The 24,766-nt window shown below is 40.9% G+C and overlaps 1 protein-coding gene across 1 annotated transcript in view; it reads right to left on the bottom strand.

Moving 5' to 3' along the window:
- Window positions 1-916: 916 nt before the first annotated feature.
- Window positions 917-24,766, bottom strand: part of Znf407 (zinc finger protein 407) — a 535,987-nt gene continuing 512,137 nt past the window's right edge. The window contains exon 9 of the mRNA XM_004640188.2: window positions 917-3,284. Within this exon, the coding sequence (XP_004640245.1) occupies window positions 1,945-3,284 (1,340 nt within the window). The 3' untranslated portion in view covers window positions 917-1,944. The remainder of the gene's footprint in view (window positions 3,285-24,766) is intronic.

The following is a 24,766-nucleotide window of genomic DNA, read 5'->3' as shown; positions in this document are numbered from 1 at the left end:
TGCAGCGGAAAGGTTAGCCATACAGGACTAAGCACAGTTAGGAATTAGCATCGAAGCCGCTGGGCTGATGGAAACGGGAGAAATGATCAAGAAATATTTCCACTGAAAAGCATTCTCCCCCTTTTTTTTTTAACATGTATGAGAAGCTTGGAAAGGGCCATCACTTTGTAAAGGTCACCTCTATCCTGATAACAAACGGGAGTTGATCCTGTCACTGTTTGCAGAAGACTGTTTAAGAAGGGCTGAATAGCCCTGCCATTTTTAGGAAACACGAGCTAGTCACACTCACAGCTAATTATGAATCTCAGTGTCAAATATGAAGTTTTCCTTCTTATAATTTTGGTGGGGTGGCTGTGGATAGGGAGGTAGCCCTAGAATTGGATGAACTCAAAGCAAAGAGAGGCAGGCAGGAACTGAGCACAAGCCCAGTTTGTTTCCTCTGTTGCCTCACAGAGAGACCCCTCCCTTCCACCAGGCTGGGAATTAAACCTATGGCCATAACATGGCAGGCAAGCACTTTATCTCTGAGCTATACTCCAGCCCTCAGGAGGAGATATTAGAGGGTACTGTACTGACACCAAGACAGGACCAGCTTCCTTTTCTCTCATGTCTGCTCTCCACATTTTCTAGGTTCTAACCAAGATAGAGTATGTTACTGTTGCCAGAATGTGCTCGGGCTATTTGCCAAGCATTCATAAAACAGTAGTAGACTGTGAGAGACACTCTCTGAAAGATAGTAGCGGAGACAGGGAGGGACCTTCAGGCAGGTGAGGCTCTCTCAAGTTCTCGCTGTGGCACCTGGCCTGCTGGCCACTCAGAGAAAAACACAGTTGTTAGGTTTTAATGCTGTAATTTTATTTCAAAGAAAACAAAACAGAACAAAAGCAACTTTTGCCTTTGAGGGAGGAGATTTTTCTTTTTATGTTTTTGGAAAAGAAGACCAGTAGCATCAAGAAACAAATTACTGAAACATAAACTTGCATCCAACTATAGAGTTAATCCACAACTCAGACAATGCTGGTCAAGGTGAGGGCTTAAAGCGTCTTGGTTTCTGTTTGTTAATGATCACCATCAGTTTTTAAAACTGACATAATTACAAATAAATCTGCAAAAATGATATCAATATGAACATTCATTATAAAAAGCAAAATATTGATATAAACAATATTTTCTGAGTGTACATTTCATGTATAGACTTTGGATATGAAACTAAGTCAAAATTAGAAGCATCAGTTGTTTTAACCAAGTTATATTTTAACTGAATACAAACTTCAAGGCTTACTCAAGGCGTAGTAAGATTTCTTTCCTGTAGTACTGCAACCAGAGCAATGGAACACCTAAAATGTTTGAGAAGAGGAAATTTATACATGAAAGAAACTAACAGGCTTCCTTTGGTCTGGTGATGCCTTTATCATAAAAAGGGGAAAAAAATTAAAAAAAGAATGGGGTGGCCTGCTTCAGGCTGCAATCACAGTAGCTGCAATTTGTGACCAAACACATAAGGAAATGCTGACAGCTGCATGCTGGGCAGCCGGAGCTGAGAGGCTGAGGCAACAGGAGACAGTTCTTATCCACTTCCCACCACAGGGGACCAACTTTTGATGACTGAACTGGGACAATATTTGTAGGAAAAAGCCAGGGAGAATTCCTTCTCAGTGCAATGGTGTAACAGGGGAAAGCTATGAGCAAAGGGACCAAACAGTGACAGGCTGCATGGCACTGGGCCTGCCTGCCTTGGCCCCTCTGAGAGGGCCCTTACTCTTTCTTGGCTAGCCCAGCTCTGGGCTGTCCATGTGTCTTTTTGGTGGCTTTTACCTCCACCAAAAGGGCATGTGAGGCCTATCTGAAGTAGTATCACTGTTTAAAGGTTACAAGCTCAGAGAACACTTGCAAGCTGGAGAGGGATCTGTGCACACCTGCCCTATGCTCGGCGTTGAGACTGCCTCATGCTTCTAGGAGTTCACTACTTTCTCTTTGGCTCTGAATCACTGTCGCTGCTGGGGTGCCTTCCTGGGTATAAATGACCATGCTTGTCAACTGTTCTGTACCATTTGGGGCCACAGCCTCAGAGCTGAGCGCAGTCCCAGCTTGCAGGATCTCCTGAGAGTCGGTGGTCTCTATCACAGTGTGGGAGTACATGCCAGCCTCATCCTGTACCCCTGGGGGCAATTCTGTCACAATGTAGTGAGTTGCACCCTCTGAGAAGCTGCTACTGGACTCTTGGACCATGGCCTGGACTAGCTCCTCTGTTACAATGATCTGTGAGATCTCTCCCTCAGACTCTACCAGGTCCACATGCTCAGCTGGCACCCGCAGGTTGTGGGCCTCAGCCTCCTGCATGATGAACTGGGAAGCCTCCCCAGCCACCATGTGGACAGTGCCCTCCTCATTCAGGATGACCTGAGTGACGCCATCTTTGATCAGCTGGCCTGTTGTAGTGGTATCACACACAGCAAACTGGAGGACTCCTTGGACCATCTTCTTGAAGGCCACCTGAGCCTGCTCTTGAGATGCGATGATGGCTGAGGGCCGGACAACCTGGGTCAGCACCTCCACAGCTGTTGGACTTTCCTGAGCATCTTGGAACATCTGTATTTCTGGGGCTACGTGGTCAGGAGTTGTGTGCAAAGCCTCCTGACTGGGCAGCTGGATCAGCATGTCCTTGTGGTCAGGCCTGCCCTTTTCCTCATGCCCAGCCCTACTTTCTGCCTCCCCCAACTCAGTGACAGCACACAGCAATGCATCTAAGGCTGAAGAGGCATCAGATGGAGGAACTCCACCCTCAGAGAGACTTAAAACCTCCTGTTTGGCCACCTGCTGTATCACAGAGCCAGATGGATCAAGGGACTCATCCACACTATGATCTTCCACTGAGCCCCCAACGACGACCACCTGGGTGGCACCCTCTGCCAGCTGCTCAGGGAGAGCAGGTCCGGGCATCATGTTGCCCACGTGCGCCCCATTTTGACTTGTGGTGATGACCTGCCCATCTTCTGTGATGTGTACCACCCTGGCCACCTGGCCAGCCATCGCCAGTGTTTGCAGTGTGGCTGCGGCTGTTTCCTCCACAGAGGCATCAAGAGCAAACTCCCCATCATACCCCTGGATAATGATGACCTGCTGGACCTGCTCGGGGGGCTCAGCCTGCCTCTTGCTGTTCCGAAGGGATTTCTCTTTGACTGGAGATTCGTCTGCCAGTGCAGCTGCAGTGAACGGGCTGTCTGTTTCCACGAAGGTGGCTCCTTGTCCCTTCAGACGGCACTCATAGGACTTGGACACAATGCCTATGGGAGACAGTGATCAGTTAGAACTCAGAAAAAGACTTTTAGGCTTAAAAGAAAGACAGTTCTGCAGATACCTCATCAGAAACACTGTGACTCACTATACAAAAGCGTTATGAATGCTGTAGACCAGAAGTATCACAGGGTCTGCATACCCATGTGGGCACTTGCAGGTATGTTACAGGTTTGAAAGTGCAAAAAGCTACACATCTGAGATGATTTTTCCAGATTCCCTGGTTAACTGTCCAAACAGAACTCTGAACAAGATTGTTCGCCCTTTTGGTTCCTGGGGGAGGAGAGCGGTCAGCTCCTCAGTCACCATCACCTCCAACAGCACACGCAGCAGCAGGTGGAAGTACAGCTCTGCAAACAGCCAGCAGTTGGCTGCCTTAATCCAAAGGAAAATGTTTTCTTAATGTTTGAATATTGCATACAGTATATTTGTTTAGTCAACAAAAAGAATGAAAGCTTTGTGGATTGAATTTTAAAAACCTGTTGTCAATAACAGTTTTAGGAGTTTAATGTTGCAAATATTTATTCAATGTCTACCATGTGTCAAGTATTGAACATCAGTGAAAAGGCAGACCTGGTGGACCTATGGCAAGTCCCTGTAGGCTGGGCACACACCAGGTACCCAGCAAGGCATGCCTTAGTGGCTACGACACTAGGGAAGGTGACAAAGGTAATCACAGAGGCCACAAACTCAGGCTGTGGGACAGGGAATTCAGAAAAATAGCAAAGAAAGAACATTCAACCCAGAATGGTACAGAGAGGGCTGTGAGGTGGGAGCCCTCCAGATGATGGACAGGCAGGGAGGTCTGTGGCTCTGGGTGTCCTCTGCAGTGGCCAATGACCACCTACAAATTCAGCCTCTTAGGAGATTGGGTCGTTATCTCAGGTCAGGCTGTTTAAGGCTGTACATGCCCTGTGCTAAGATTTCTGACTATGGGTTACAAAGAAAAGAAACCTGTGGAATGGTTTTCACTATAAAAACTGTGTAACTATAACAGAGGAAAGGTATAAAATTTATGATCTTCTGTGTCTACCTCAAATTCCTTTTAGTGAAAACACTGTGACTCTCATTTTTGAGGGGTGGGATGGGGGGTTGAGACAGGGTCTCGCCAGGTAGTTCAGGCCAGCCTCCAATCTGAAATGATCCTTTTGCCTCAGTCTTGTAAGTGCTGGGGTTGCAGGTGTGATCTACCATGCCTGGCTCTGTGACTTTTTAGAAAATGCCACACTAAGACCCTTGGGACATGGATAGAGGGAAACAGGGGAGATGACTGAGCCAATGACCCGAGAGGAGGGAGAAGAAGTATAGGGTCAGGAGGGAGGAGGAGAGCAGGGAAGCCTGGGGCAGCCATGCAGGGAAGGGCAGTGCAGCCCCACCCCCAACTGTCTACAAGTCATACTCTGTCCTTCCCATTTTGTGGTTTTTAGTTGGACACACAAGTTGCAGGGAGCTGCCCCACCCTTAGGAAAGTGGGGTCCCAAAAGGTTAGGCTGATACAGGAGAAAGCGCCAAGTCTTCTGTGCAAATGTGGGCCAGGACTTGAGCTGCCATCTGCACTGGGGTAAGAAAAGCTGGCAGCAGCACAGCCTTGAGGGGAGGGAAGCCAGTGGTGAGGACACACATGTATACCTCTGCAACATTTTCTGAACCTCTATCCTGACAGGATAAGATAGGACTGGGAATTATAAAATTAATTTTCTTTTTCTTTCTTTCTTTCTTTCTTTTTTTCCTTTTTTTTTTTTTTTTTTGTATTTTAGGGAAGGGTCTACAGGGTATTCAGGGTCTCACTACTAGATCGGACTCATTTTGATCCACCTGTCTACAGCCTCCCAAGAGCTGGGATTATAGGTATAAGCCACCATGCCATCTCACTGGCTGTCTCAGTGTGCCCCGGGGGGCGGGGCTGGTACAGCAGGCCTGAGGATCGAACCCCTTGCAGGCACTTTAATCCGCTGAGCTATTTGGCTGGCCCTTAATTTTCATAAAAAAAGAGACTAAGGCTTCAATCAGAGCTCTTGTTTTCTTCTTTTAATTCTAACTTTCCTATCAGTTTTCTTTTTATCATTTCTTTACCCTCCAAAATAAGAATGATCTGTAAATGATCCATATTTAACATTCTATATATCAATGGTAACTGGATTTCTGAGCTATTTCTAACTCTTTAATATGGATCAGTTCTTTAACAGTGCATTTGTATCACTACCAAAGGAAAGAAAAAGAAGAATTGTTAAAGATTATTTGTTATTGGCATATTTTAAAGACAATAATTTTGCTTATCAAAATGGAGTTGTTCTGAAAGACAGTATTTCTTTTCCCAGCTAGTGAGGCCTGTCTTATAGCAAGTACAACATTTCAGCTGGGAGAGCAGAAGCTGCTAATCATAATGACCAAGAGGACACAGTCATGCCCAAACTGGAGGAACTTGGTCCTGGATTCAAAGGTACTAGTTAACTGTTAAGTCTTAACATTTATTTTTTCTTTGAGAACTCTCCATGGTATGAATAACAGAAAGCCACAGAATCATATAAGTTTAGATCAAGAAAAGAATGAGGGGTCAGCTAGATTAGATCCATTCCCTGAATGCCTTTCCTTGTGTGTTCACTCAGCACGCACTAACTTCACAAGGAGCAAGTATATGCCTGGGCTGGTACACAGTGGGGGTAGGTCAGTGAGAAGAGCTGGTCATATCTTGATGTCAACTACACTTCTTCAAGAGGAATTCAGAATACACCTGAGTCATTACAGGAATGCTGATCTAGGATGTGCCTTGTTTTTCCTCAGGGATACCCCTACCACAGGTGGAGATTAACTAGGTCCCACTAAATCAGGCTCCCAGAAAGTTAATGTGCTGAAGTAAGTGCTTATTGAAGAAGTACGGGGTGGGAGTGACAGGTGTGCCAACTGCAGTACTCATGCCCTTGGGTCTTATGTGGAGAGTCTGGAAGGCCTCACCGAGGGTGAGCCTCCAAATGGTGCTACCTGGGAACTTTCCAGAAGTTCAGAGTTCTTTCCTTGCCTCACTTTCCCCCTTCTCCTATTTCTCCCTGTTAATGAAGGAGAAATAGCCCTTCATTTATCTTTCTTGGACCTGTGTCTGGCCCGGGTCTGGAAGATAAGTGTGACATTAAAGTATTTTGATCCTTGAAAGGCTTGAATTACTATCTATATAATTTTATCTGATCTCATGTTGTCTGCTAAATTTTAACTCTCCCTATTTTTTTCTTCTTTAAGAGGTCAAAATGCGGGTTGGTCTATAAGCAAAAAGAAGGCCTGACATCAGTGAAATTCTATAGAGCTGCCACGTTCCTACTCTGTTTATGCCAAAGTTTGGGAGAGGCTTGGTGTGGTCAATCTCTGATCAAACTGCTACCCACTAGGAACTCTACTCTTTGTTTACTGTGCGTGATGAGTTCTTCCTGTGGTATGTGTGCAGTCTTTCCCCTAAGCCTTACTTTTCTTCCAAGGATGCAATATTCCACTTGATTTTCTTAAACTCTGTTCATTCTCTAATTTCAAGGTCATTATTCGTTTAATTCAGAAATTGGGTGGGGAGGGAGGAAAAGAAATAAGGATACAAAAAGAAGGTAGTCTTTAAATGTTAAGACACAGAAAAGGATATACTGTCATTACATTAAAAATCAGGAGAAATAACACAGCCGGGGGAAAAAAGAGCAAGCATCCTATTGTTAGGCCATTAGCTAAAGAAACTACACACTGAAGTCTAAGCAATTGTGCTTAGATTTGGCAACTAGATGGAAAAATCTCTGGAGTGCAGAATGATCATTTGAATTCCTTGCAGCACTGATAATTATGCTATTCTAAACTACTTGCTGAATTTATTTGAATTCAGAGGTGGGTTAAGCCACTTCCAGACCATTAAAGTAAACTACATGGGTAAATACTGCTGTCAGGAGGGGCTGCAATGAAGCTTAACACCAATGTCTTAACCTCCGGCAGCACAGGCCCAGCCAGTCCATCAGTTCATAAATGTGAGTGCAGGTCCATCTTTTGATTCTACAATTTAATAACTTCGAGTGCTGTCAGTAGTGCCTTGAAAAATGGCACCTATAAAATGTAACAGCCTCAATCAGATTGAAAGAGATTCACCCACTGAAGATTCTTCCATTTCAACCATAATGAATTAATGTGGAGCTACATAGAAGTTCAAGTGTCATTTAAACGAATGTGAATTTCCACTATAACTTTAAATTCTAACTGAGCTATGACCAAGATTTACTGGACACATCAACTTCAGTTTTTGAGCTCTTTCTAGTAAACATGGACTGTAAGTTTCACCAACGCAAATGGCCAGATATGGCATCTAGAAAACCGAAATACTGCCTAAGTTTTATCCCTAGTGGCTCAGTCACACTTATACCTCCCAAAGTAAACACAGATCTATCATAGATCATGGAATCCCAACATAATATTTGTGCTGTATTTTATGTTTTTAAAAGACATTGTCAGATTTCAATATGACAATAGTAGCTAATTAAATAGTATGCCTAAATTATGTCTTTTTTGGACCTGTTTCTAATGGGGTAATACATAGTTTTGTATAGAAGGTGCAAATGGAGCTAAATGTAGCTTCATTAAATATAGCTTCATGCCTGTTTATGAAATCCTGGCTTACTGCTCATTTGCTTCCATAGCACAAAGATATTACCCTCCCTTCTAATTGCTAAATGCACTGAATGTTTAGAACTCAGGTGAAATAAAAAGGTTTGTGGGGTGTTTGAGGATCTATTATCAGGGAAGTGATCTAGAATTAATTTACTTTTCTAGAATGCCACAATGAAGGTGTGGGCCCTTCTATTAGTGAAGAGCCCCAAAGGTGGAAAACACAACTCCATGCTGAAGGAGGGGAGGCAAGGTACAGAGACTGGAGCTCCCCAAACCGTACTCCATCCTGCTGCGCTTCAGGCAAGCTGAGAAAAGGCTGAGCACCTGACTCCTTCCTTCCATGGTACACTATTCTTTCCTTACTGTCATCATTTTTTCCCACAGAATAAATACCTTATGATTTTGTTAAGCTTACATTTAATTAAAATGTACAGAATTTGTGCAGTGAACTCGAATGAAACAAATAAAACAAGGGCCCCCTCTCTTGAAGGCATACGTTGTGAATGAAAAATGTCATTACGGACTAAAAAATTTTGCAGTAAACAGGGCCTACAGAGAGAAGTTTCCCCTGTAATGACATCCATAAAATACACAAATGGCACTTTTAGTACCATCCTGAATATGGCATTTTCTGTGCTCTACACACAATCTAAATGGTTTGATCATAGAGCATAATACTCCATTGGGTTTATAGAACAATCAATGTTCCATAAAATGATGTATTTATCCAATAGTAGGCTCAGCAGTTACTGGTGTATGACATTGTAGGACACAAGCTTGGGCTCCTTGGCAGCACACATGCTGGCTGTAAAACTTATCTAACACCACTTCAACAACTTCATCTCATCTGTGGCAAGTAATTTGTGGAAGACTCAGCTTGGTTTAAAAAAAACTTGTAATAAAAATTCATAGAATTTTCAGGAGAATGAAAGCTGATGACAATAGAAAGGTCACATTGTGTCTGCACTAAAGGGGTCAAAGGTTGTTGGCAGTTCTAAAACTGAAAGTAGATTTCATGCATCGCGTAGCAGATAAAGACAGCATTAAAAAGATATGTCGTGGGGTGAAACGCCTGATGCCTGTGAAAGCCTGTGCTAATATCCTATGTAAACCGCTTTGTTGCTATGAGCCAGCATTTCTTTTACATTTCTAAGCCTCTCATGAGCCAGTACTAAATGTTTATACGTTGCTAGGTCTTGTCTCAAATGTTCTGTGGAGTACAGACTGTTTTCCTAGGGCCACCAAGCTTGAAAACACTGGGTTGGTTCACTGTCATAATTAAAGCACCTTGAATATGAGGCAAGCCAAAAAATAATACCTTTCAATAAAAAATTGGGGACACACATGACATTGTGATTTTTAAGCCACATATAATTTTTCTAGACTTCAATTTTAAGATGTAATTTTAACAAGAATGTTAAGAAATCATACTTAATATCTCTTAAAATGAAACAATATTAACAGATTATGCTAATAAATTAGAGTCATATTTTAATGTCACAAAAGCTTCTAAGTTTCTCAAGTGAAAGCAGGAAAAATGACAAATTAAAATTCAATGAAATATAACCTTTTAGAAATTTCAAAGCAGAGAACACATTATTCTTACAATAGCAGTCACCAATAGTTTAGCCAGTCAAATCAATGCTGATAATTGCTCTGTAATTTATTCATTTTATAAACAGTAACAACCCCTGGCATTAGGATGCCCTAATCCCACCTGGCTCAGAAGAAGCAAGTGATTTCTGAGCTAACACCAATCCACATCACGGGGCATCCCTGTCTTAGAGAACTGCCCACCTCACACAGTATCGATGTGCTCAAGTCCTAGAGTGAAAACTCCAGCCAAATTATCTAGGGACTTATCTGGGATCAAAGAAACAACATGACTCCAGCACAGTAATTTTGACAGGGTAAGAGTTACCTCTTGTTCTTCTATCCAGCAACTGAATGACAACTTCTTTGAGAACACAGGTTGACTAATACCTCATAGCCTTTTCATTACTTCAAGGGTTAGAAACACATTTTGGACAGTGCTACTAAAATTTACATGGAAATAAATAGGTTATCTGAGATACAAAATTAAGACTTATTTTTAGCCTCTGACATGCTCATTAAAACATTCTACCTATAACAGTAAGCTTTATTTCTGAGCACAGTCTTGGGCATTTTAAATCTAAAGTAAATCTAAACTGGCCTGAGCTGGTCCAAGTATATGGTAAATACACCATCATAATAATTAAAAGGCACTTTGGTAAATATCTTACTTTAAACCACATATGCAAATATGAGGCTGTATTTCTGAAGCATTACAGTGAAGGTCACTGCTAGGCCCTCAATTTCAATGGGAGGCTACTATTTCACATGAAGAGACAAACAGTATTCTGTGAAAAATGAGCGTAAATCCATACCATTTCTGAGAAACTCTTTCAGGTAGATACAAATTGTTCTGTGTAGGATTGCATCCAGGGTCTTTATGCTAAGCAGACATTCTGAGCCCTATTTTATTTTATTTTTTTATTTTGACACAGATCTCACTGAATTGCTAAGTTGACTAGGTTAGGCTCAAACTTTTGATCCTATTGCTCCAGTCTCCCAGAAAACTGGGATTATAAGTGTGTGTCATCATGCCCAGCTTCCAATAAGACATAAAATTTATTTCTTACTTTTTCTGGATATCTTAGAATTCTTTTTGGGATTCCTGGTTGTTACCAGTATCCTGCCTTGTTAATTATTATTACTGCTGCCCTTAACACTGACAACAGCAGAAAATAATCTATAAGTTCCCTGAAAAGAAATCTAAGCTATCCAGAAAAACAAACAAACAAGTTATAAATTTTATGTCATGTTGGAGATATATAATCAACCAGGTTTTCAACTTTCCCAAGAATAGTCTCCATGGGCTTAGGTACTTCCATGGGCACTGAAGAGTGACAAAGAATAAAAGACAATATTTTACTTTTAAAGTCACAAACCCTAAGAAATTTTGTATTATATCAGTCCTTTAGGTATATATTATCATTTTCATGCATGAAGATCTAAAAGTAATGGGAGTTCTGCACACAAATCTCACTCAGTGAGGTAAGGAGTGTCCTTTAAGGTTATCTTGACAGGCTTAGGGAGGGGGGAGAGAGGGAAGGGCAGTGCTTAACTGTTTCTCTGCCATGCAAAAGCATGAAAACTACGTCAATAAGTCATAATGTACCAACATAACTTTGGACACTTGACTCATGTGATAGAAATAGTGTCATGGGCTGGGAGAATAGCTTGATAGTCTAAGTGCCTGCCCGGCAAGCATAAAGACTTGGGTTTGATCCCTGGAACCACATGCCGTGCTTGCCCTGGAACCTCAGGTGTACCACGCTGGCCACCCAAACCGGGCATGGTGGTGCACGCCCGTAATCCCAGCACTGAGGAAGCTGAGACAGGAGGATCACTAGGAGTCAGAGCTACATAGCCAGACTCTGTACCAAATACTAAATAAGATTTAAAAAATTAAAAAACAAATAGTGTCATCAAGTTTCAAAGAAGGTGATGAAATGACACTTTCAAGTTATACTGTAAAGTGGTCTGATCTTGCCATTTACTGATGCAGAGCACTTCTTAAAAACAGCCAGGTAACTTACCAGCACAGTCCCCAGATGTAACTCTTAGGTGCTTAGAACAAACCAGGGTAGTAGTAGCAGAAGGTCAATCCATACAGGTAGTGGCACAAAGGGTGGGTGCTGAGGTCAACACCGACTACAGGGGTTAGGGACAATCTTGGATGTTCGTGCTTCTTCCAATGCAGCCTCCCTGAGAGTGTATGCTCTCAGGGACCAAGGCTCGCTCACCTGCTTCCACACACCTTACCATACCCATGCTAGTGACAACAATAGGACAACAGTGACATCAGGAGTGCTCTTCCCACTTGTTCACAGGGGAACCTACATTCTGAGAAATGAGCTGGGGAACGTCACGCAAGGAAAGATATCTTCCTGAAGACCTGCAAACTTTACTAGCTAGACTGTTCCCATCTGCTGTTTGTAAGGCTGCCACTGTTTGATTTAAAGACTTAACAAACTAGTACATTTTTTCTACATTACGGAATCAGGAAATTAAGAAGCTAGACGACCTTTTCTTAAATGTCCTCTGACAGTTTAAAAACAACCAATACAGATAACACTGGGAGACAAGGCCTATTTTTCAAAGGCATACACATTATACACACCTTAAAATTATGCAAATAAGAAGCCCAGCCAATGTCATTGGAGGGCATACCTCTGACAAGGCAGATTTCAAAGGGCAAACAAGGCAGATTCGACTTGTCTCTTTTTTTGTTTTCCTGGCAAACCCTATGAAAAGATCACATTCACTTTTGTAGTCATGTTCATATTTCCTTTATATTATAGCATCTTCATCTTTCCCTAGGAAATGAGAGCAAACAGACATTTGTCTTCATTGCAGACACTTTTGTATGAAGGTAAAAAGCAAACCGCTTCTCAATAACAGCACAGAGGCACCATTAAAATCAAATTTACAGTAAACAGAACCTACAGCTGGGGTAAAACACTAACTGTTAGTATTTTAATTATCCGCAAAGCTTTTGGAGGTTTAACATCTGCTCGTAGCCAAATGACAGCAGCTGCTTGTGTACACTTAAAGCAATGCGGATTTCTTCTCTACATCTTAAAATGAATCATATGTTCTGGGCACATGGCTGCTAGTTCTTCCTGAGTTGATTGCTGTGAAAGGAGGATCCTAATGTCTTGTGGTTGTCAGCCTAGATAGCCTGACCACAGCCAAAGTCCTTAAGTTTGTGAAGTGAAGACATTAGAACTCATGCCAGAGGCAAGTGTTGGCCTATGTATGGCCAACAATGCCATCAAAGTGAAGGCATGGGGTGGGGGTGTTGGTCACTGTACTCTGTAGTAACATCCCAGACAGGGCACCATGGTAGGAAGCTAAGATATGAAGTAGGGCCTGTGAAGGTGAACAAGTGTCAGGCTTGGGTCCCTCCTAATGTCTACATAGGAGACTCAGATAGCAGCTTGATGCAGTGTTTAGGCTCAGATAAATCCATGCTGGTCCTTTTGCCTCCTTCACACATGGGCACAGGGGTGGGAAGAGGCAAGGATAGGACAGGATGGACACTGCCATGGTCAAGGTAGAAAACCTAACATTTTCTTTTAATCAGTAGATATTTCAATCTTTCTCTGAACATTTCCCTAAACATTTACACTAAATTCTTATTTTGAACTGTGGAGTATATGTGGCTTGGGCCCTAGAGAAACGATATTCCTGGGGTAATAAAGTTTAAATTGACTTTAAGTAGTCAAACGAAAGACAAATTATGAGGCTTGAACCCTTGTTTTGAAATGAGCAAAATGAATAAAAACTAACAAATTCAAATGCTGAGTAAATGCCAGAGTTTGAAGCCTGAGATTTATTCTTATGCAACATGGTAAATGAGTATCAGCAGTGTTTCTTCCCCACATCTGGCCTGTTTTATTCTCCCCCAGTATTGGGGACTGAACATGGAGCCTTCCCACTGAGCTATCCTGCCTAGGTTTTGAGAACAGTTAAGAGTCAAGAGGAAATCCTTAAGAAGCACAACAAAAAACCCAAGTGAATACCACCCCCAGGCCTGATAGGTTCCTACTGCATCTGGCACTTATGTGCATCGGACATGTCATGTGCTTGCACATCACGGGTATGGTGGACCATAAGGGAATGTGAGGTCAGGAGGTAAAAGTTTTGTACTAGTTTGCCTCAGCAGCTATACTCAGAATTCTTCCAGCAAGCTTCCACCATATACATGTATTTACAATAGGGTAAAAAGGCCAAATGATGCAGTCACAAGTCATGAAAGAGCTAGGGCTATATATAGGGCCTCACATGAGTCCACTGTGCTACAGAAGTGTGTAAACTTAAAAGTGTTTTCTTAAAATTATTATTAGTTCCTTACAGAGTTCAAAGGTTTTATCAAACAGGCAATACTACGTTGCGTTTACAAGGAGCTAGACAGTGTTTTCAGACCGGCAGGCATACATTACCACTAGCATATGGTATCACCATGATGAACACAAAAGGAAAGGATAACAAACCTGTGCATAGGGTGTCAAGAAACAAATACCCTAAAGAAGATGTCAAACCTCCAACCCAAAGATGTTCTGTATGGGGAATGGTGACTGAGACATGTTGGAAATTTAAACCACCCCTCATGATCAAAGCTCAGGAACTCATAAGAAACATGGTTAACTTGAGTAATGTTCAGGGCCCATATACTGTCCAGTTGCACACAGAAATAATCTTCAACAACGTTTGGAAAAGAAGATCTCAGAATATACTTTACATGGATCACCTCTACTAGAATCCCCAGGCCCACAGAAGAAAAATTAGGCCTGACACACAGTAGAGAGCTTTACGGATATGGAACAGTAAGCAGGCTCTCAAGCCCTCATAAAGAAAGTGGGGTTTGGCTTGCCATTTCTCACTTCCTGTATGTAGTCAGCCAAATGCCCCAAGTCAATATTCCAAAGAGACAAGGCCAATCTAGGCTATGCACACAACTATGGTGTGTGAGACTACCCAATAATTTCATTACACAATGGCACAGAATGGGTTATTACTATGTTCTAATATTCAACTATTTTCAGTGTTTAACCCAACATGAAAGTTTCATGTTTCTTGAGGCATATATACATTTATGAACATGCACACCCCTTAAGAGCTTAAATATAGATGCAATCACAGCCCATTACATTAGTGTTCCAGCTAATCTAATGCTCCATGCAAATTTGTGACAGGCCAGGTCAACTGCAGATATCAGGTAGGGAAGCAGGGATCTTCTTCCTTGGGAGTCCCTCATCTGATGATTGACTCAACACTCAGGAGTCGGCTAAGGTGAAAGTCTTTTTTTTTTTTTTTTAATCATTTATTTATTTATTTGATACAAGGTCTCCCTGTGCAGTTTGGACTTACAGTGATCCTCCTGTCTCAGCCTCCTCAGAGCTGGAATTACAGGGGTGCACCACCACACCCAGTTTTGGTGGCCGACATGGCACACCTGGGGTTCTGGGGCTGGCACAGCATGCGATATTGGGGATTGAACCCAGATCCTTGCACTTGCCAGGCAGGCACTTAGACCACTGTGCTATCTCCCCAGGCTCTGAAGTGAAAGTCTTGACTCAGTGCTTGAGCAATAGTTTTTGATTTTTCAAGAGTTGTGTAGTTTTTTTTTTTTTTTTTTTTTTTTTGCCAGCTCAGTCTGCCCTGAGGGCAGGGCTGGTGTGGCATGTGGTGCTGGTGATTGAACCATGGTTCCCTGCGCCTGCCTAAGCTTGCCTGACCAGGCACTTTAGACTGCTGAGCTATCTCGCTGAGCTGAACTGTGTAGTTTTTTAGAGGGTAGGTTGGACATTTGAAGAACTGCAGCAGCTTTAAAACCTCCATAGTTAAACATGTTCACTCAGCATCATCACAGTGCCTCTGTCCCCAAGTCCTGAATATGGCCTCTTCTACCACTCATGTGGCCCTGATGCTATCACTAGACCTCACTGTGATGGGAAGCAAGAGCATTTCACTGCTATCCTGAGAACTTAAAGGGAGTCAGGGGATGGCAGAAAAAGGCAATGACATTAGAAAGGTCAATGTTCACTGGAAAAAACCAACAGCATACTTGTTAATAGAATTTCTAGGTTTCTTATATAAGAGTGGAAGAATGCAGTTGACACTTGCGATTTGACACTTGCAATTTGTCATCACAAAGGAAAGATTTGTGTTCTAAGGCTAAGGAATTAAAATTTGTTCATTAGAAAACATAGACGCAAAAGTCCTCAATAAAATACTAGCAAACAGAATGCAGCAAATCATTGAGAAGATTACATATCACAACCAAGTGGAATTCATTCCAGGAATGCAGGGATGGTTCAATACAAGAAAATCCATAAATGTAATACACCATATCAACAGAGCTGAAGAAAAAAAATTCACATCATTATCTCAGTAGATGCAGAAAAAGCTTTTGATGAAGTACAACACTTACTTAAGACAAAAACTCTACAGAAAATTAGAATAGATGATCTTTACCTCAACCTGATAAAAAGCCATCTATGACAAACCAACAGCCAACATCATAATAAAAGGACAAAAACTGAAAGCCTTCACTTTAAAATCAGGAACAAGACAAAGATGCCCACTGTCACCACTCCTGTTCAATATAGTTTTGGAAACATTAGTTAGAGCAATTAGACATGAGAAAGAAATAAAAGGAATAATGATTGTAAAGGACTAAGTGTAATTATCATTATTTGCACATGATGTGACACTGTACATAGAAGACCCCCAAAACTCCAAGATAATTGTAGATTTAAACAATAAATTCAGTAGTGTAGCAGGATACAAAGTCAACACTCAAAAATCAATAGCACTTCTATACACAAACAATGAACACACTGAGAGAGAAATTATGGAAGTCATGCCTTTCACAATAACACCTCCAAAATGAAATGTTTAGGAATCAATCTCACAAAGGAAGTAAATGATTTATACAGTGAAAATTACAGCACTCTGAAAAAAGAGATCAAAGAGAATTTCAGAAAACAGGGAGATATTCTTTGCTCCTGGATATAAAGAACCAACATTGTAAAAATGGCCATATTCCCAAAATTGGAACACAGATTCAATATAATTCTGATTAAAATACCATTAATATACCTCAGAGATCTAGAAAAGCATTCCTAAAATTCATCTAGAGCCAGAAGAGACCTAGAATAGCAAAAGCAATCTTGGGTAACAAAGGAAAGGCAGGAGGCATCACAAACGGTGACTTGAAATTACACTACAAAGCTACTATGATAAGATCAACATGATACTGGCAAAAATAAAAAAATAAATAAAATAAAATTGACCTGAGGATCAGTGGAACAGATTAGAAGATGCAGATACAATTACAAACACACTTAGTCACTTTATCTTTCACAAAGGGGCTAACCATGTTCACTGGAAGAAAGCCTCTTTTAAAATTTTTTTTCCCATAATTTTATTGAGAAACAAATAGCAATGAGACAAAGACAGTCTCTTTAATAAATGGTGCCAGAAAAACTGGCTTGCTACTTGCCCAAGGCTAAAAATAGACTCTTGCCTCTCAGTATGCACAAAATAAAATCAAAATGCATCAAAGACTTACAAAACAGAAACACTAAATCTTCTGGAGGAGAAAGTAGGTAGAAATTTTAAAAGACATAGGGTTAGGAAGAGAGTTTATTAACAAAAATCAAACTGCACAGGAAATGCTTCAAAGAATCAACAACTGGGATCACATCTTTTGAAAAATTTCTTTACAACGAAAGAAATCACTAACAAAAAAAGAAAACTCATGAATTGGGAAAAATTTTCAGCACATTGTCCTTTAGACAAAGGACTCCTATCTAGAACATAATAAGGAATTTAAAAAGAAAATCAGGCCTTGAAAGTTCAAAAATCCAGTTCAAAAAAGGGCATCTGAGATGAATATATACTTCTCAGATAAAGAAATACAAATGGCCAATAAATATATGAAAAAATGTTCAGCATCAGCATCATTGGTCATTTGAAAAATGTAAATTAAAACAATACTGAGATTCCATCTCACCCCAGAAAGAATGGCTATCATCAAAAGTCAACCAAGAACAAATGCTGCAGAGGCTACAGGGAAAAGGGAACCCTTCTTCATTGTTGGTGGGAGTGCAGATTGGTACAACCATTATGGAAATCAATATGGAGATTTCTCACAAAGCTGGGATTGGAAGTCCCATTCAACCCAGCTATTCTCCTCCTAGATATTTTTCCAAAAGAAGTGAAATCATCATGCCACACAGATATATGTGCACCCATGTTTATAGCAGCATAATTTGTCATAGCTAAATCTTGGAAACAACCCAAATGCCCATCAACTGAGGAATGGATAAAAAAGACGTGGTATTTCTACACAATAGAGTATTATTCAGTTAAAAAAATATAAATTTGAGGCTTTTATAGATAAATAGATGCAACTAGAGACTGTATTGGTAAGTGAAATAAATCAGACCTGCATGTAAAAACATTGTATTGTCTTGGTAGTGTGAGAACCTAAAAGTATAAATAAAATCTGAAAGGTACAACAGATACTCTGAAAAGGATAGAATTTATTCAATAGGAAGGAAAAACTGGGATGATAAGAAAGACAAAAGAAAGAATGGAAAAAGATATATTTGCAGGATAGCTTCAAAAATTGTAGTAATGATTTCTGCTGATCTTTTTTTTTTTTTTTTTTTAGTGCTCTCCTTTTATTGCAGAGGTAGCTTGCTCCTTAAAATAACATTTTTATTAAAGAACCCCTAAAGTTTGAAGGGGCAGCCAAATGCCCAGAAGAATTGCCAGTTTTAGTCTTTAGATGATCTTAAATTCTTCACGATGTCTTGTATTCTCCTTATTATATTTACCAATTGATAATAAATGAAGTTTGGGGTCTTTTTCCTGATCCCAGCTGGTAAAAATATTTAGTGGTTCTGGGTTCTGTTTGAAGAATCATTAGGGATTCCTTCCTCAAGCAGGAAATCTGGAGTTTGGAATATGAGCACTCATTCATCAAGACTTAAAGAGAAGAACAGTGTTCCAGGGCAGTGTGTGAGAGGTAGAGCGTGTGCAAAGGCCCCACATTTCCTGAGAACTGTGGACATTAGCATGTGTATTCTGCTGGTCTTTTGAAAGGAGCAGTTAATGCTTAAGTTTTTAAAAATTCTTTTTAATTTCTTATAATTTTTGTTGTTGTTGTTTTTTTTAACCAATTTTGCAGGTTTATATCTGGTAACCCAAACAACTAATATGAAGATAACATCGTGAAATACAGCAACCATTGTTGAATTCCTATTACTTTATTTAATGAAATTTTTAATGTTTAAAATGCTTTTTTTTTTTTTTTTTATTCTGTATTCTTTAAAAAGTTAAAAAAAAATGTTCACTAGAAAATATATTTACATGTTTTGCAATGTGCACTTCTTTAACTTAAGAGCTGCTTTAGGTTTTAGAGAAATCACACAGGCACTCATCTAGCCTAAACTGTTCTCCTCTAACTCATCACAGGAAACTTTATATTCATAGATGTGCACATTTTTGTGCTGCCTCACAGGCCACTGTGTGCAGGACTGTGGTACCCCCCATAGCAGCTTCCACACCTGGCATGTGACAAACCCAACCTTAGAGTACTGTGCTCAAGAAAAGACAAGTGCCGAAAGGGAAGGACTAAATCACATTAAAAATACCAGCAGCAAAAAGCAGAGCACAACACAGCAGAGCAAGAGCAAATGAAGACTGTTGTCATTGTATGTGGAGCCATTTCTCACCACACTTGCAACAACGGGGTGTCAGAAACTTCTGTGGAAGTCTCTCATTTATGCATGTCTTGTGAGCCAAGGTGAGGCTCTACTTATATTTACAGTATAATTCCACAGCTCAGAAGTTTCTAGAGTGAACAGCCGTAGAAGACAGTGTCTTCTTCCAGGGTAAATGACTAATTTATTTATTGCTCATTATAGAAAAAGATATAACCCTGTTAGGCAAAAGAAGCAGGCTTGCAGTTCATGTTGAAATATGTGGACTCTCCAAGCTCAGTTTCTCTTACATTCCAACCCCTGTGTGCACAACTGTTACCACATTTTCATATCAGTCTGGGTGAGCTGGGACTCTGGGAATTAGGGTACATGCTGTTCTTTTGCCTGCTGCTATGCCTGTAATATAGTCCTTTGTCCCTGATCTAGGAGTCTCATGCATTATACCTGTACTCATGAATCGTAGCAGGGCAATTTCTTAGTTTGCAAGTAGGCAAATATTCAGATGTTTCATAGTTCTAGACAGTTGCCTGAATTCCTTAAATCTTGCTGTCTTAATCTATAAGTGGAGACAGTATTACTCATGGTCCTGTAACAGCAAATGGGATAGTCCATGTGAATACTCAGCAGTGTGCCTGACACACAGTAAGGGCTCAGTAAATGTCAGGCTTTATCTCTATACTTTAAGTAGAGTGCCATATAGTTTGGTTCATATCATGTGAATATGATTCATAATACAACCGATATTTATGGTTATAGAACATACTGCACATGTAATAAATGTAAACTTGGAGTTTAAAAATATTGCTCAAAGTAGGAAAGCAAGAAAAGGACTTCAAAGTCTTAGTAGCCTGGATGGTCCACATAGTAACATGGCTGCATCAATACAAGTATGGAACAGTAGGATGTACTTAGGGTGCCATGGATAGTTTCTAGCTTCACATTCTAAAAGAAACACAAATAGGCATGAATACAGAGAAGAGAAAATTAATTTGGACTTGAATGAACAATGTGTCACATCTTCAATTATTTAAAGGAGTAGTAGACTAGATTCACTGTACATTACTCTAGAGGCAAAATTGGGACCATCAGAGAGAAGTTCCACTGAAGTGAAATTTGCCTCTATCACACTGATCCAGAAAAGCACAATACTTAGTAGCTGAGCCTCCTATTAGAAAATAGTGAATGCCCACTTTTTTGAGAGAACTGAAACTGGGGACTCAAGGATCCTATGAACACTAGATTCCAGTTACAGATCCATGGAAGCAGAGAGCAGAGATTTGGCTGATTGTTCATGAGCCTATGAAGACAGAAAACCTGAGGACTGACACATTTTGGGGAATCTAACAACTATTTTGCTACGGTAAATTATGCAAGAGCAAGAAGCTAGGATGCTTGCCATTGGATAGTTCATCTTTTATCTCAGCTTTAGGTTCTAAACACCATCACACAGTTCTTGAGTGATACTCTATTATCTCAGAGACAAACTAAACAGAAACTTTTTGTGAAATACCAGGCATTTAAGGCCTTGCATGGAGCACCCTTCTCAGAACTTTTCTTTTTGGTAAGTAAACTATAAAACATACTACCTGACAGTGAGGTACTGGTGAGCAAACCCCAAAGAGAATATAACTAGCTGCAGTTGGAAGTTATTTAGAAATGCAATATAGATGCCTGGAAGAGGGCACTACTCTTGTCTCTCACAGGAGCAGACTGATTGCCACCTTGCCTTCCCAGGCAATGACTGAGGATGCTAGGCCATTCCTGCCAACCGGTGAACTTCTTGCTGGATACTTTGCTTCTGAGGCACTGCAGAAGGCTCAATTCTTCCTTCTCCTTCCAGGTGCAGAGATGCTCAGGGAGAGGATGTCTCTCCTTTTAGTCTCTGCCTTCTGGAGGATATGAGCTGGTTCAGGTGGCACTGAGTGTTCTGAAGGTCATAATGGGTACCCAAAGGTGAAGGAAGGGGTGGATCTAGAAGGCTCCTCTGTAGCTTATGAGGAGCCCTCATCTCCATTTCTGGAACAGGAAATTGCTGCCACAGTGGCTAGGACAACTGGATGGCAGCTGAAGTGGATATACAACAAAAGGTCAAGGTCTGGCTTTGGAAAACAAGATAGCTTGGACTATGGAATTGGGACATTTCTGAGGATTTTGTTCTTAGAGCTCCTGAATCTCCAGAGTTTGAAGGTCTCTTCCTCCTTAGATTTGCTATGCTAAGGGGCACCATCTCATGGTATCAGATTCCTCTCTTCAGAGATGTCCCACCTTCTTTCTTGGCTTACCTTAGCCACCTTAACTAAGATTAAAGTCCAGAAAAGCCAGCTAAGAATGTGTGTGATGAGAGAGCAGTCACTACAGGAGCTGTAATCAGCTGGAATGTACTGATGGGATCCAGGGCAGAACTTTTGAAACAGGATTTTTGCAGTTGTTTGATTAGTGAGGCCTGATGTTAGAATGGGGGGACAAGAATTTACTGTGCTTTCTTGGGACACAAGACTTGGCACCCTGGGCAAAGATCTAAGAAGATGGAAGACATGCTCTCCTGGAGTTGTTCCTAGAAATTGGAGAGAGGGATGTTGTAGGTACTCTGGAGACATGAGACAAAACATAAAAAGGCAGATGGAATAGAAGGCAGATGGGAATAGAAGATTGGAATATTTTGGAAGGTCAAAAGAACCATCAGAGAATTATGTTCCATGAGAAGATCCAGAGGACACACATTGAGAGGGTCCATCAAGAGTGTACTGGGCTGACAGTTTAGATGTGCCTCTTCTGGAGGCCAAGGTCATTGGTAGCAGAGATGGTTTGTTAATGTCCCTAGGAATGATAAGGCCCAAGGCACAAAGGTTGGGTAGAGAGGACAACTGCCTTAATGATTGCTACGGGCAGTGAACAGGATTTGGTCTGCAGGGATCCGTGGAGACTGTGCATCATAAAACCCCAGGGTCATACCGAACAATAGACCCTGTTAGGTATCTTTCTCTGTATGAGAAAGATACTTAATATTCACAACCTTCACTCCTCCAGCCCCACTTCAAATGCTGAAATCTCAACTCCTAAGGGCTGGTATTAAGACATGGAACCTTTGGCAGTAATTGGGTCAAGAGGCTAAAGCCCTCATGAATGTGATTAGCATCTTTATACTAAAAAGAGGTTCAGGAAAGAACCTCTTACCCTTCCATAGGTTCTGTGAACTAGGGAATGGTCCCTTAGACATAAATTTTATGGCATCTTGATCTTAGATCTCTGTGTCTTTAAAAATGAAAAAATAAAATGTCTACTAGTTGTAAGCCATCTAGTTTATGGTGTTTTTGCTGTAATATCCTAAATGGACTAGCACTCAAAAAAGGGCAAGAATGAAGGGGACTGAGGCTTAGGGAGGCTGTGCCAATAAAATTCATTTTCCTTTTTTAGTTCTCAGACCAGAAATAATTTTCAGAACAGGCCAGTGATTGTGCTTAGGGAGTTGGGCTCTGTCACACCATGGCTAGGTTATGCTATATCTTTGTACTCTACCTAAAAGGATCTATAGCCACTTAATCTGGAGGCTGGACATGTGGAAAGTCCTGCTCAAAGATTCCAAGAACTCCATACTGGGCGGGTCTCTACCAGTATCACCTCCACATGGGCTGGAGAGTGGGTGGTATGCTGGCCAGTTTCCAACTCAGAGTAGGATATTCAGGGCACTTCACTAGTGTTTAACACTGACAAATTTTATGACTCTGAGTTAACTCTAAATTGAGTGTGTGGCCTGTGGAGTAAGAACTATTACAATAGAGTATGTCCAAGAAATCTGCCTAGAATGGTGTCTAAATAACACTGCAACCTTAACAATAAGCAGAGGCTAGTGCATCATTGAAGGCTTAGAGGACACAGGTGGTGGCCTATATCACATGTTCATCTCATTCACCAGAAACACCTTCCAGAATCCAGAATGATGCTAGAGAAATAACTATCCTTAACTAAGTGGTGACCCCAATAACAGGTACTCTGCTGGCCCTACCTAAAGTAAATTAAATGGCTTCAGGAACCTGGTATATGGTCATTTGATGAGTGTTTCTTTTTTATTCTGATCAGAAGAGAATCAGAAGTAATCTGCTTTTGTCTGGGATGTGCCACAAGATTCCTTTATAGCTTACCTAAAAGCTATGTTAATCTCTTGCTCTCTGCCATAATACAGACCAAAGACACTGAATATCCAGAAGAACATCATACTAATGACATCATGCTAAGCACACTGGAAAAGCTAAAAAGTGGCTGGCACTTTAGAGGCTTCAGTAGAACACATGTAGTCAAAGAAGGTAGATGAGCCCTACTACTTCAGGGACCTACTACTTCAGTCAAGAGTATAGGGTCTTATGGAGATAGTGATAATGGAAATAGTGATACATCCACAAAATTAAAAAACCCAAAATGTTCTTTCTTGCTTCTTCTATCATAAAGAAGGCAGCATAGTCTGGCAGGCTCTGCGGGCACTACAAACTGATGTTATATTCCTAAGAATGGGATCCAACCCATAAACTGGGTAACATGAGTTTGAGTAGGGTCTGGAGTACATGTGGGCTTTGTAGCAGTCCAGGTATTGGTACAAACAGCACTGAGTCATGATTTGCTAGATAATGTGAGATTAGAGGCTGAGTGATGGGGAGAGAAAGATGAAACTTGGTAGACCATATCACCTAAAGCAAAATTAAATGTCTTTGAGAAATACACCTGACAATGGCAGAGATGGATCCCTTGATCATGGGATGATAGTGGCTATGGAACAGAACTCACTCCAAGTTGAATTCTGACAGGCTTGCCATGTGTCTACAGCTGTTCACTGTGAGTGGGTTCTACTGGGCTCAGCAAGTTGTATAGTTGGAAGGTTCTACCATCCGTAGTCCATCATCAGATGGTAACAGTACTTCTGGGATCAGGACAAGCAGGAACACCAAACTTGAGTAAGTGTGATCAGATGTATGTGGACATACTACACTGGACAGCAGAAAAATGTCAGGAATTTAAAATTAATCCCAAACAAACATTTCTTCAAAAAGCCTCAGTTGCATACACTTTGAGCACAACAATCACATCATTAATTACTGAGCTGTACACTAGAGTTCTTCCAAATAACAGACCTGGGCACTGAAACATCTTGAGGCATCAAAGAATTATTATCTGGATTTTGCCACAACACAAAAATACACTAAAGGAAGTCAAATCCATCAATAGGGTTCAACATTAGTGTTGAAACAGCTTTCCAGTAAATTCTCTGTTTTCAATAAGATTATTCCCCAGGGCTCTAGATAGGCCAGAGGTTTTAATTCTACTTACATTGCTAATTTAAATTTCCTGTATGGGACATTGAGGAATTCAGGTGTAAGATTATATATGGGACATTGAGGAATTCAGGTGTAAGATTATATATTTTCAATTATTTATCCACCTATACCAATATTGAAAACCTCTGACACCAGGAAGGCAAATATGAACCGCAGCCCTGGTTTTAAGAATTGGTAATTTATTAGAAGATACTACTA

This window comes from Octodon degus, unplaced genomic scaffold (assembly GCF_000260255.1).
Source record: "Octodon degus isolate 3935 unplaced genomic scaffold, OctDeg1.0 scaffold00120, whole genome shotgun sequence".
Lineage (NCBI taxonomy): Eukaryota > Metazoa > Chordata > Mammalia > Rodentia > Octodontidae > Octodon > Octodon degus.
Note: the sequence above shows the minus strand (reverse complement) of the source record. Positions and strands in the feature narration are given on the sequence as shown.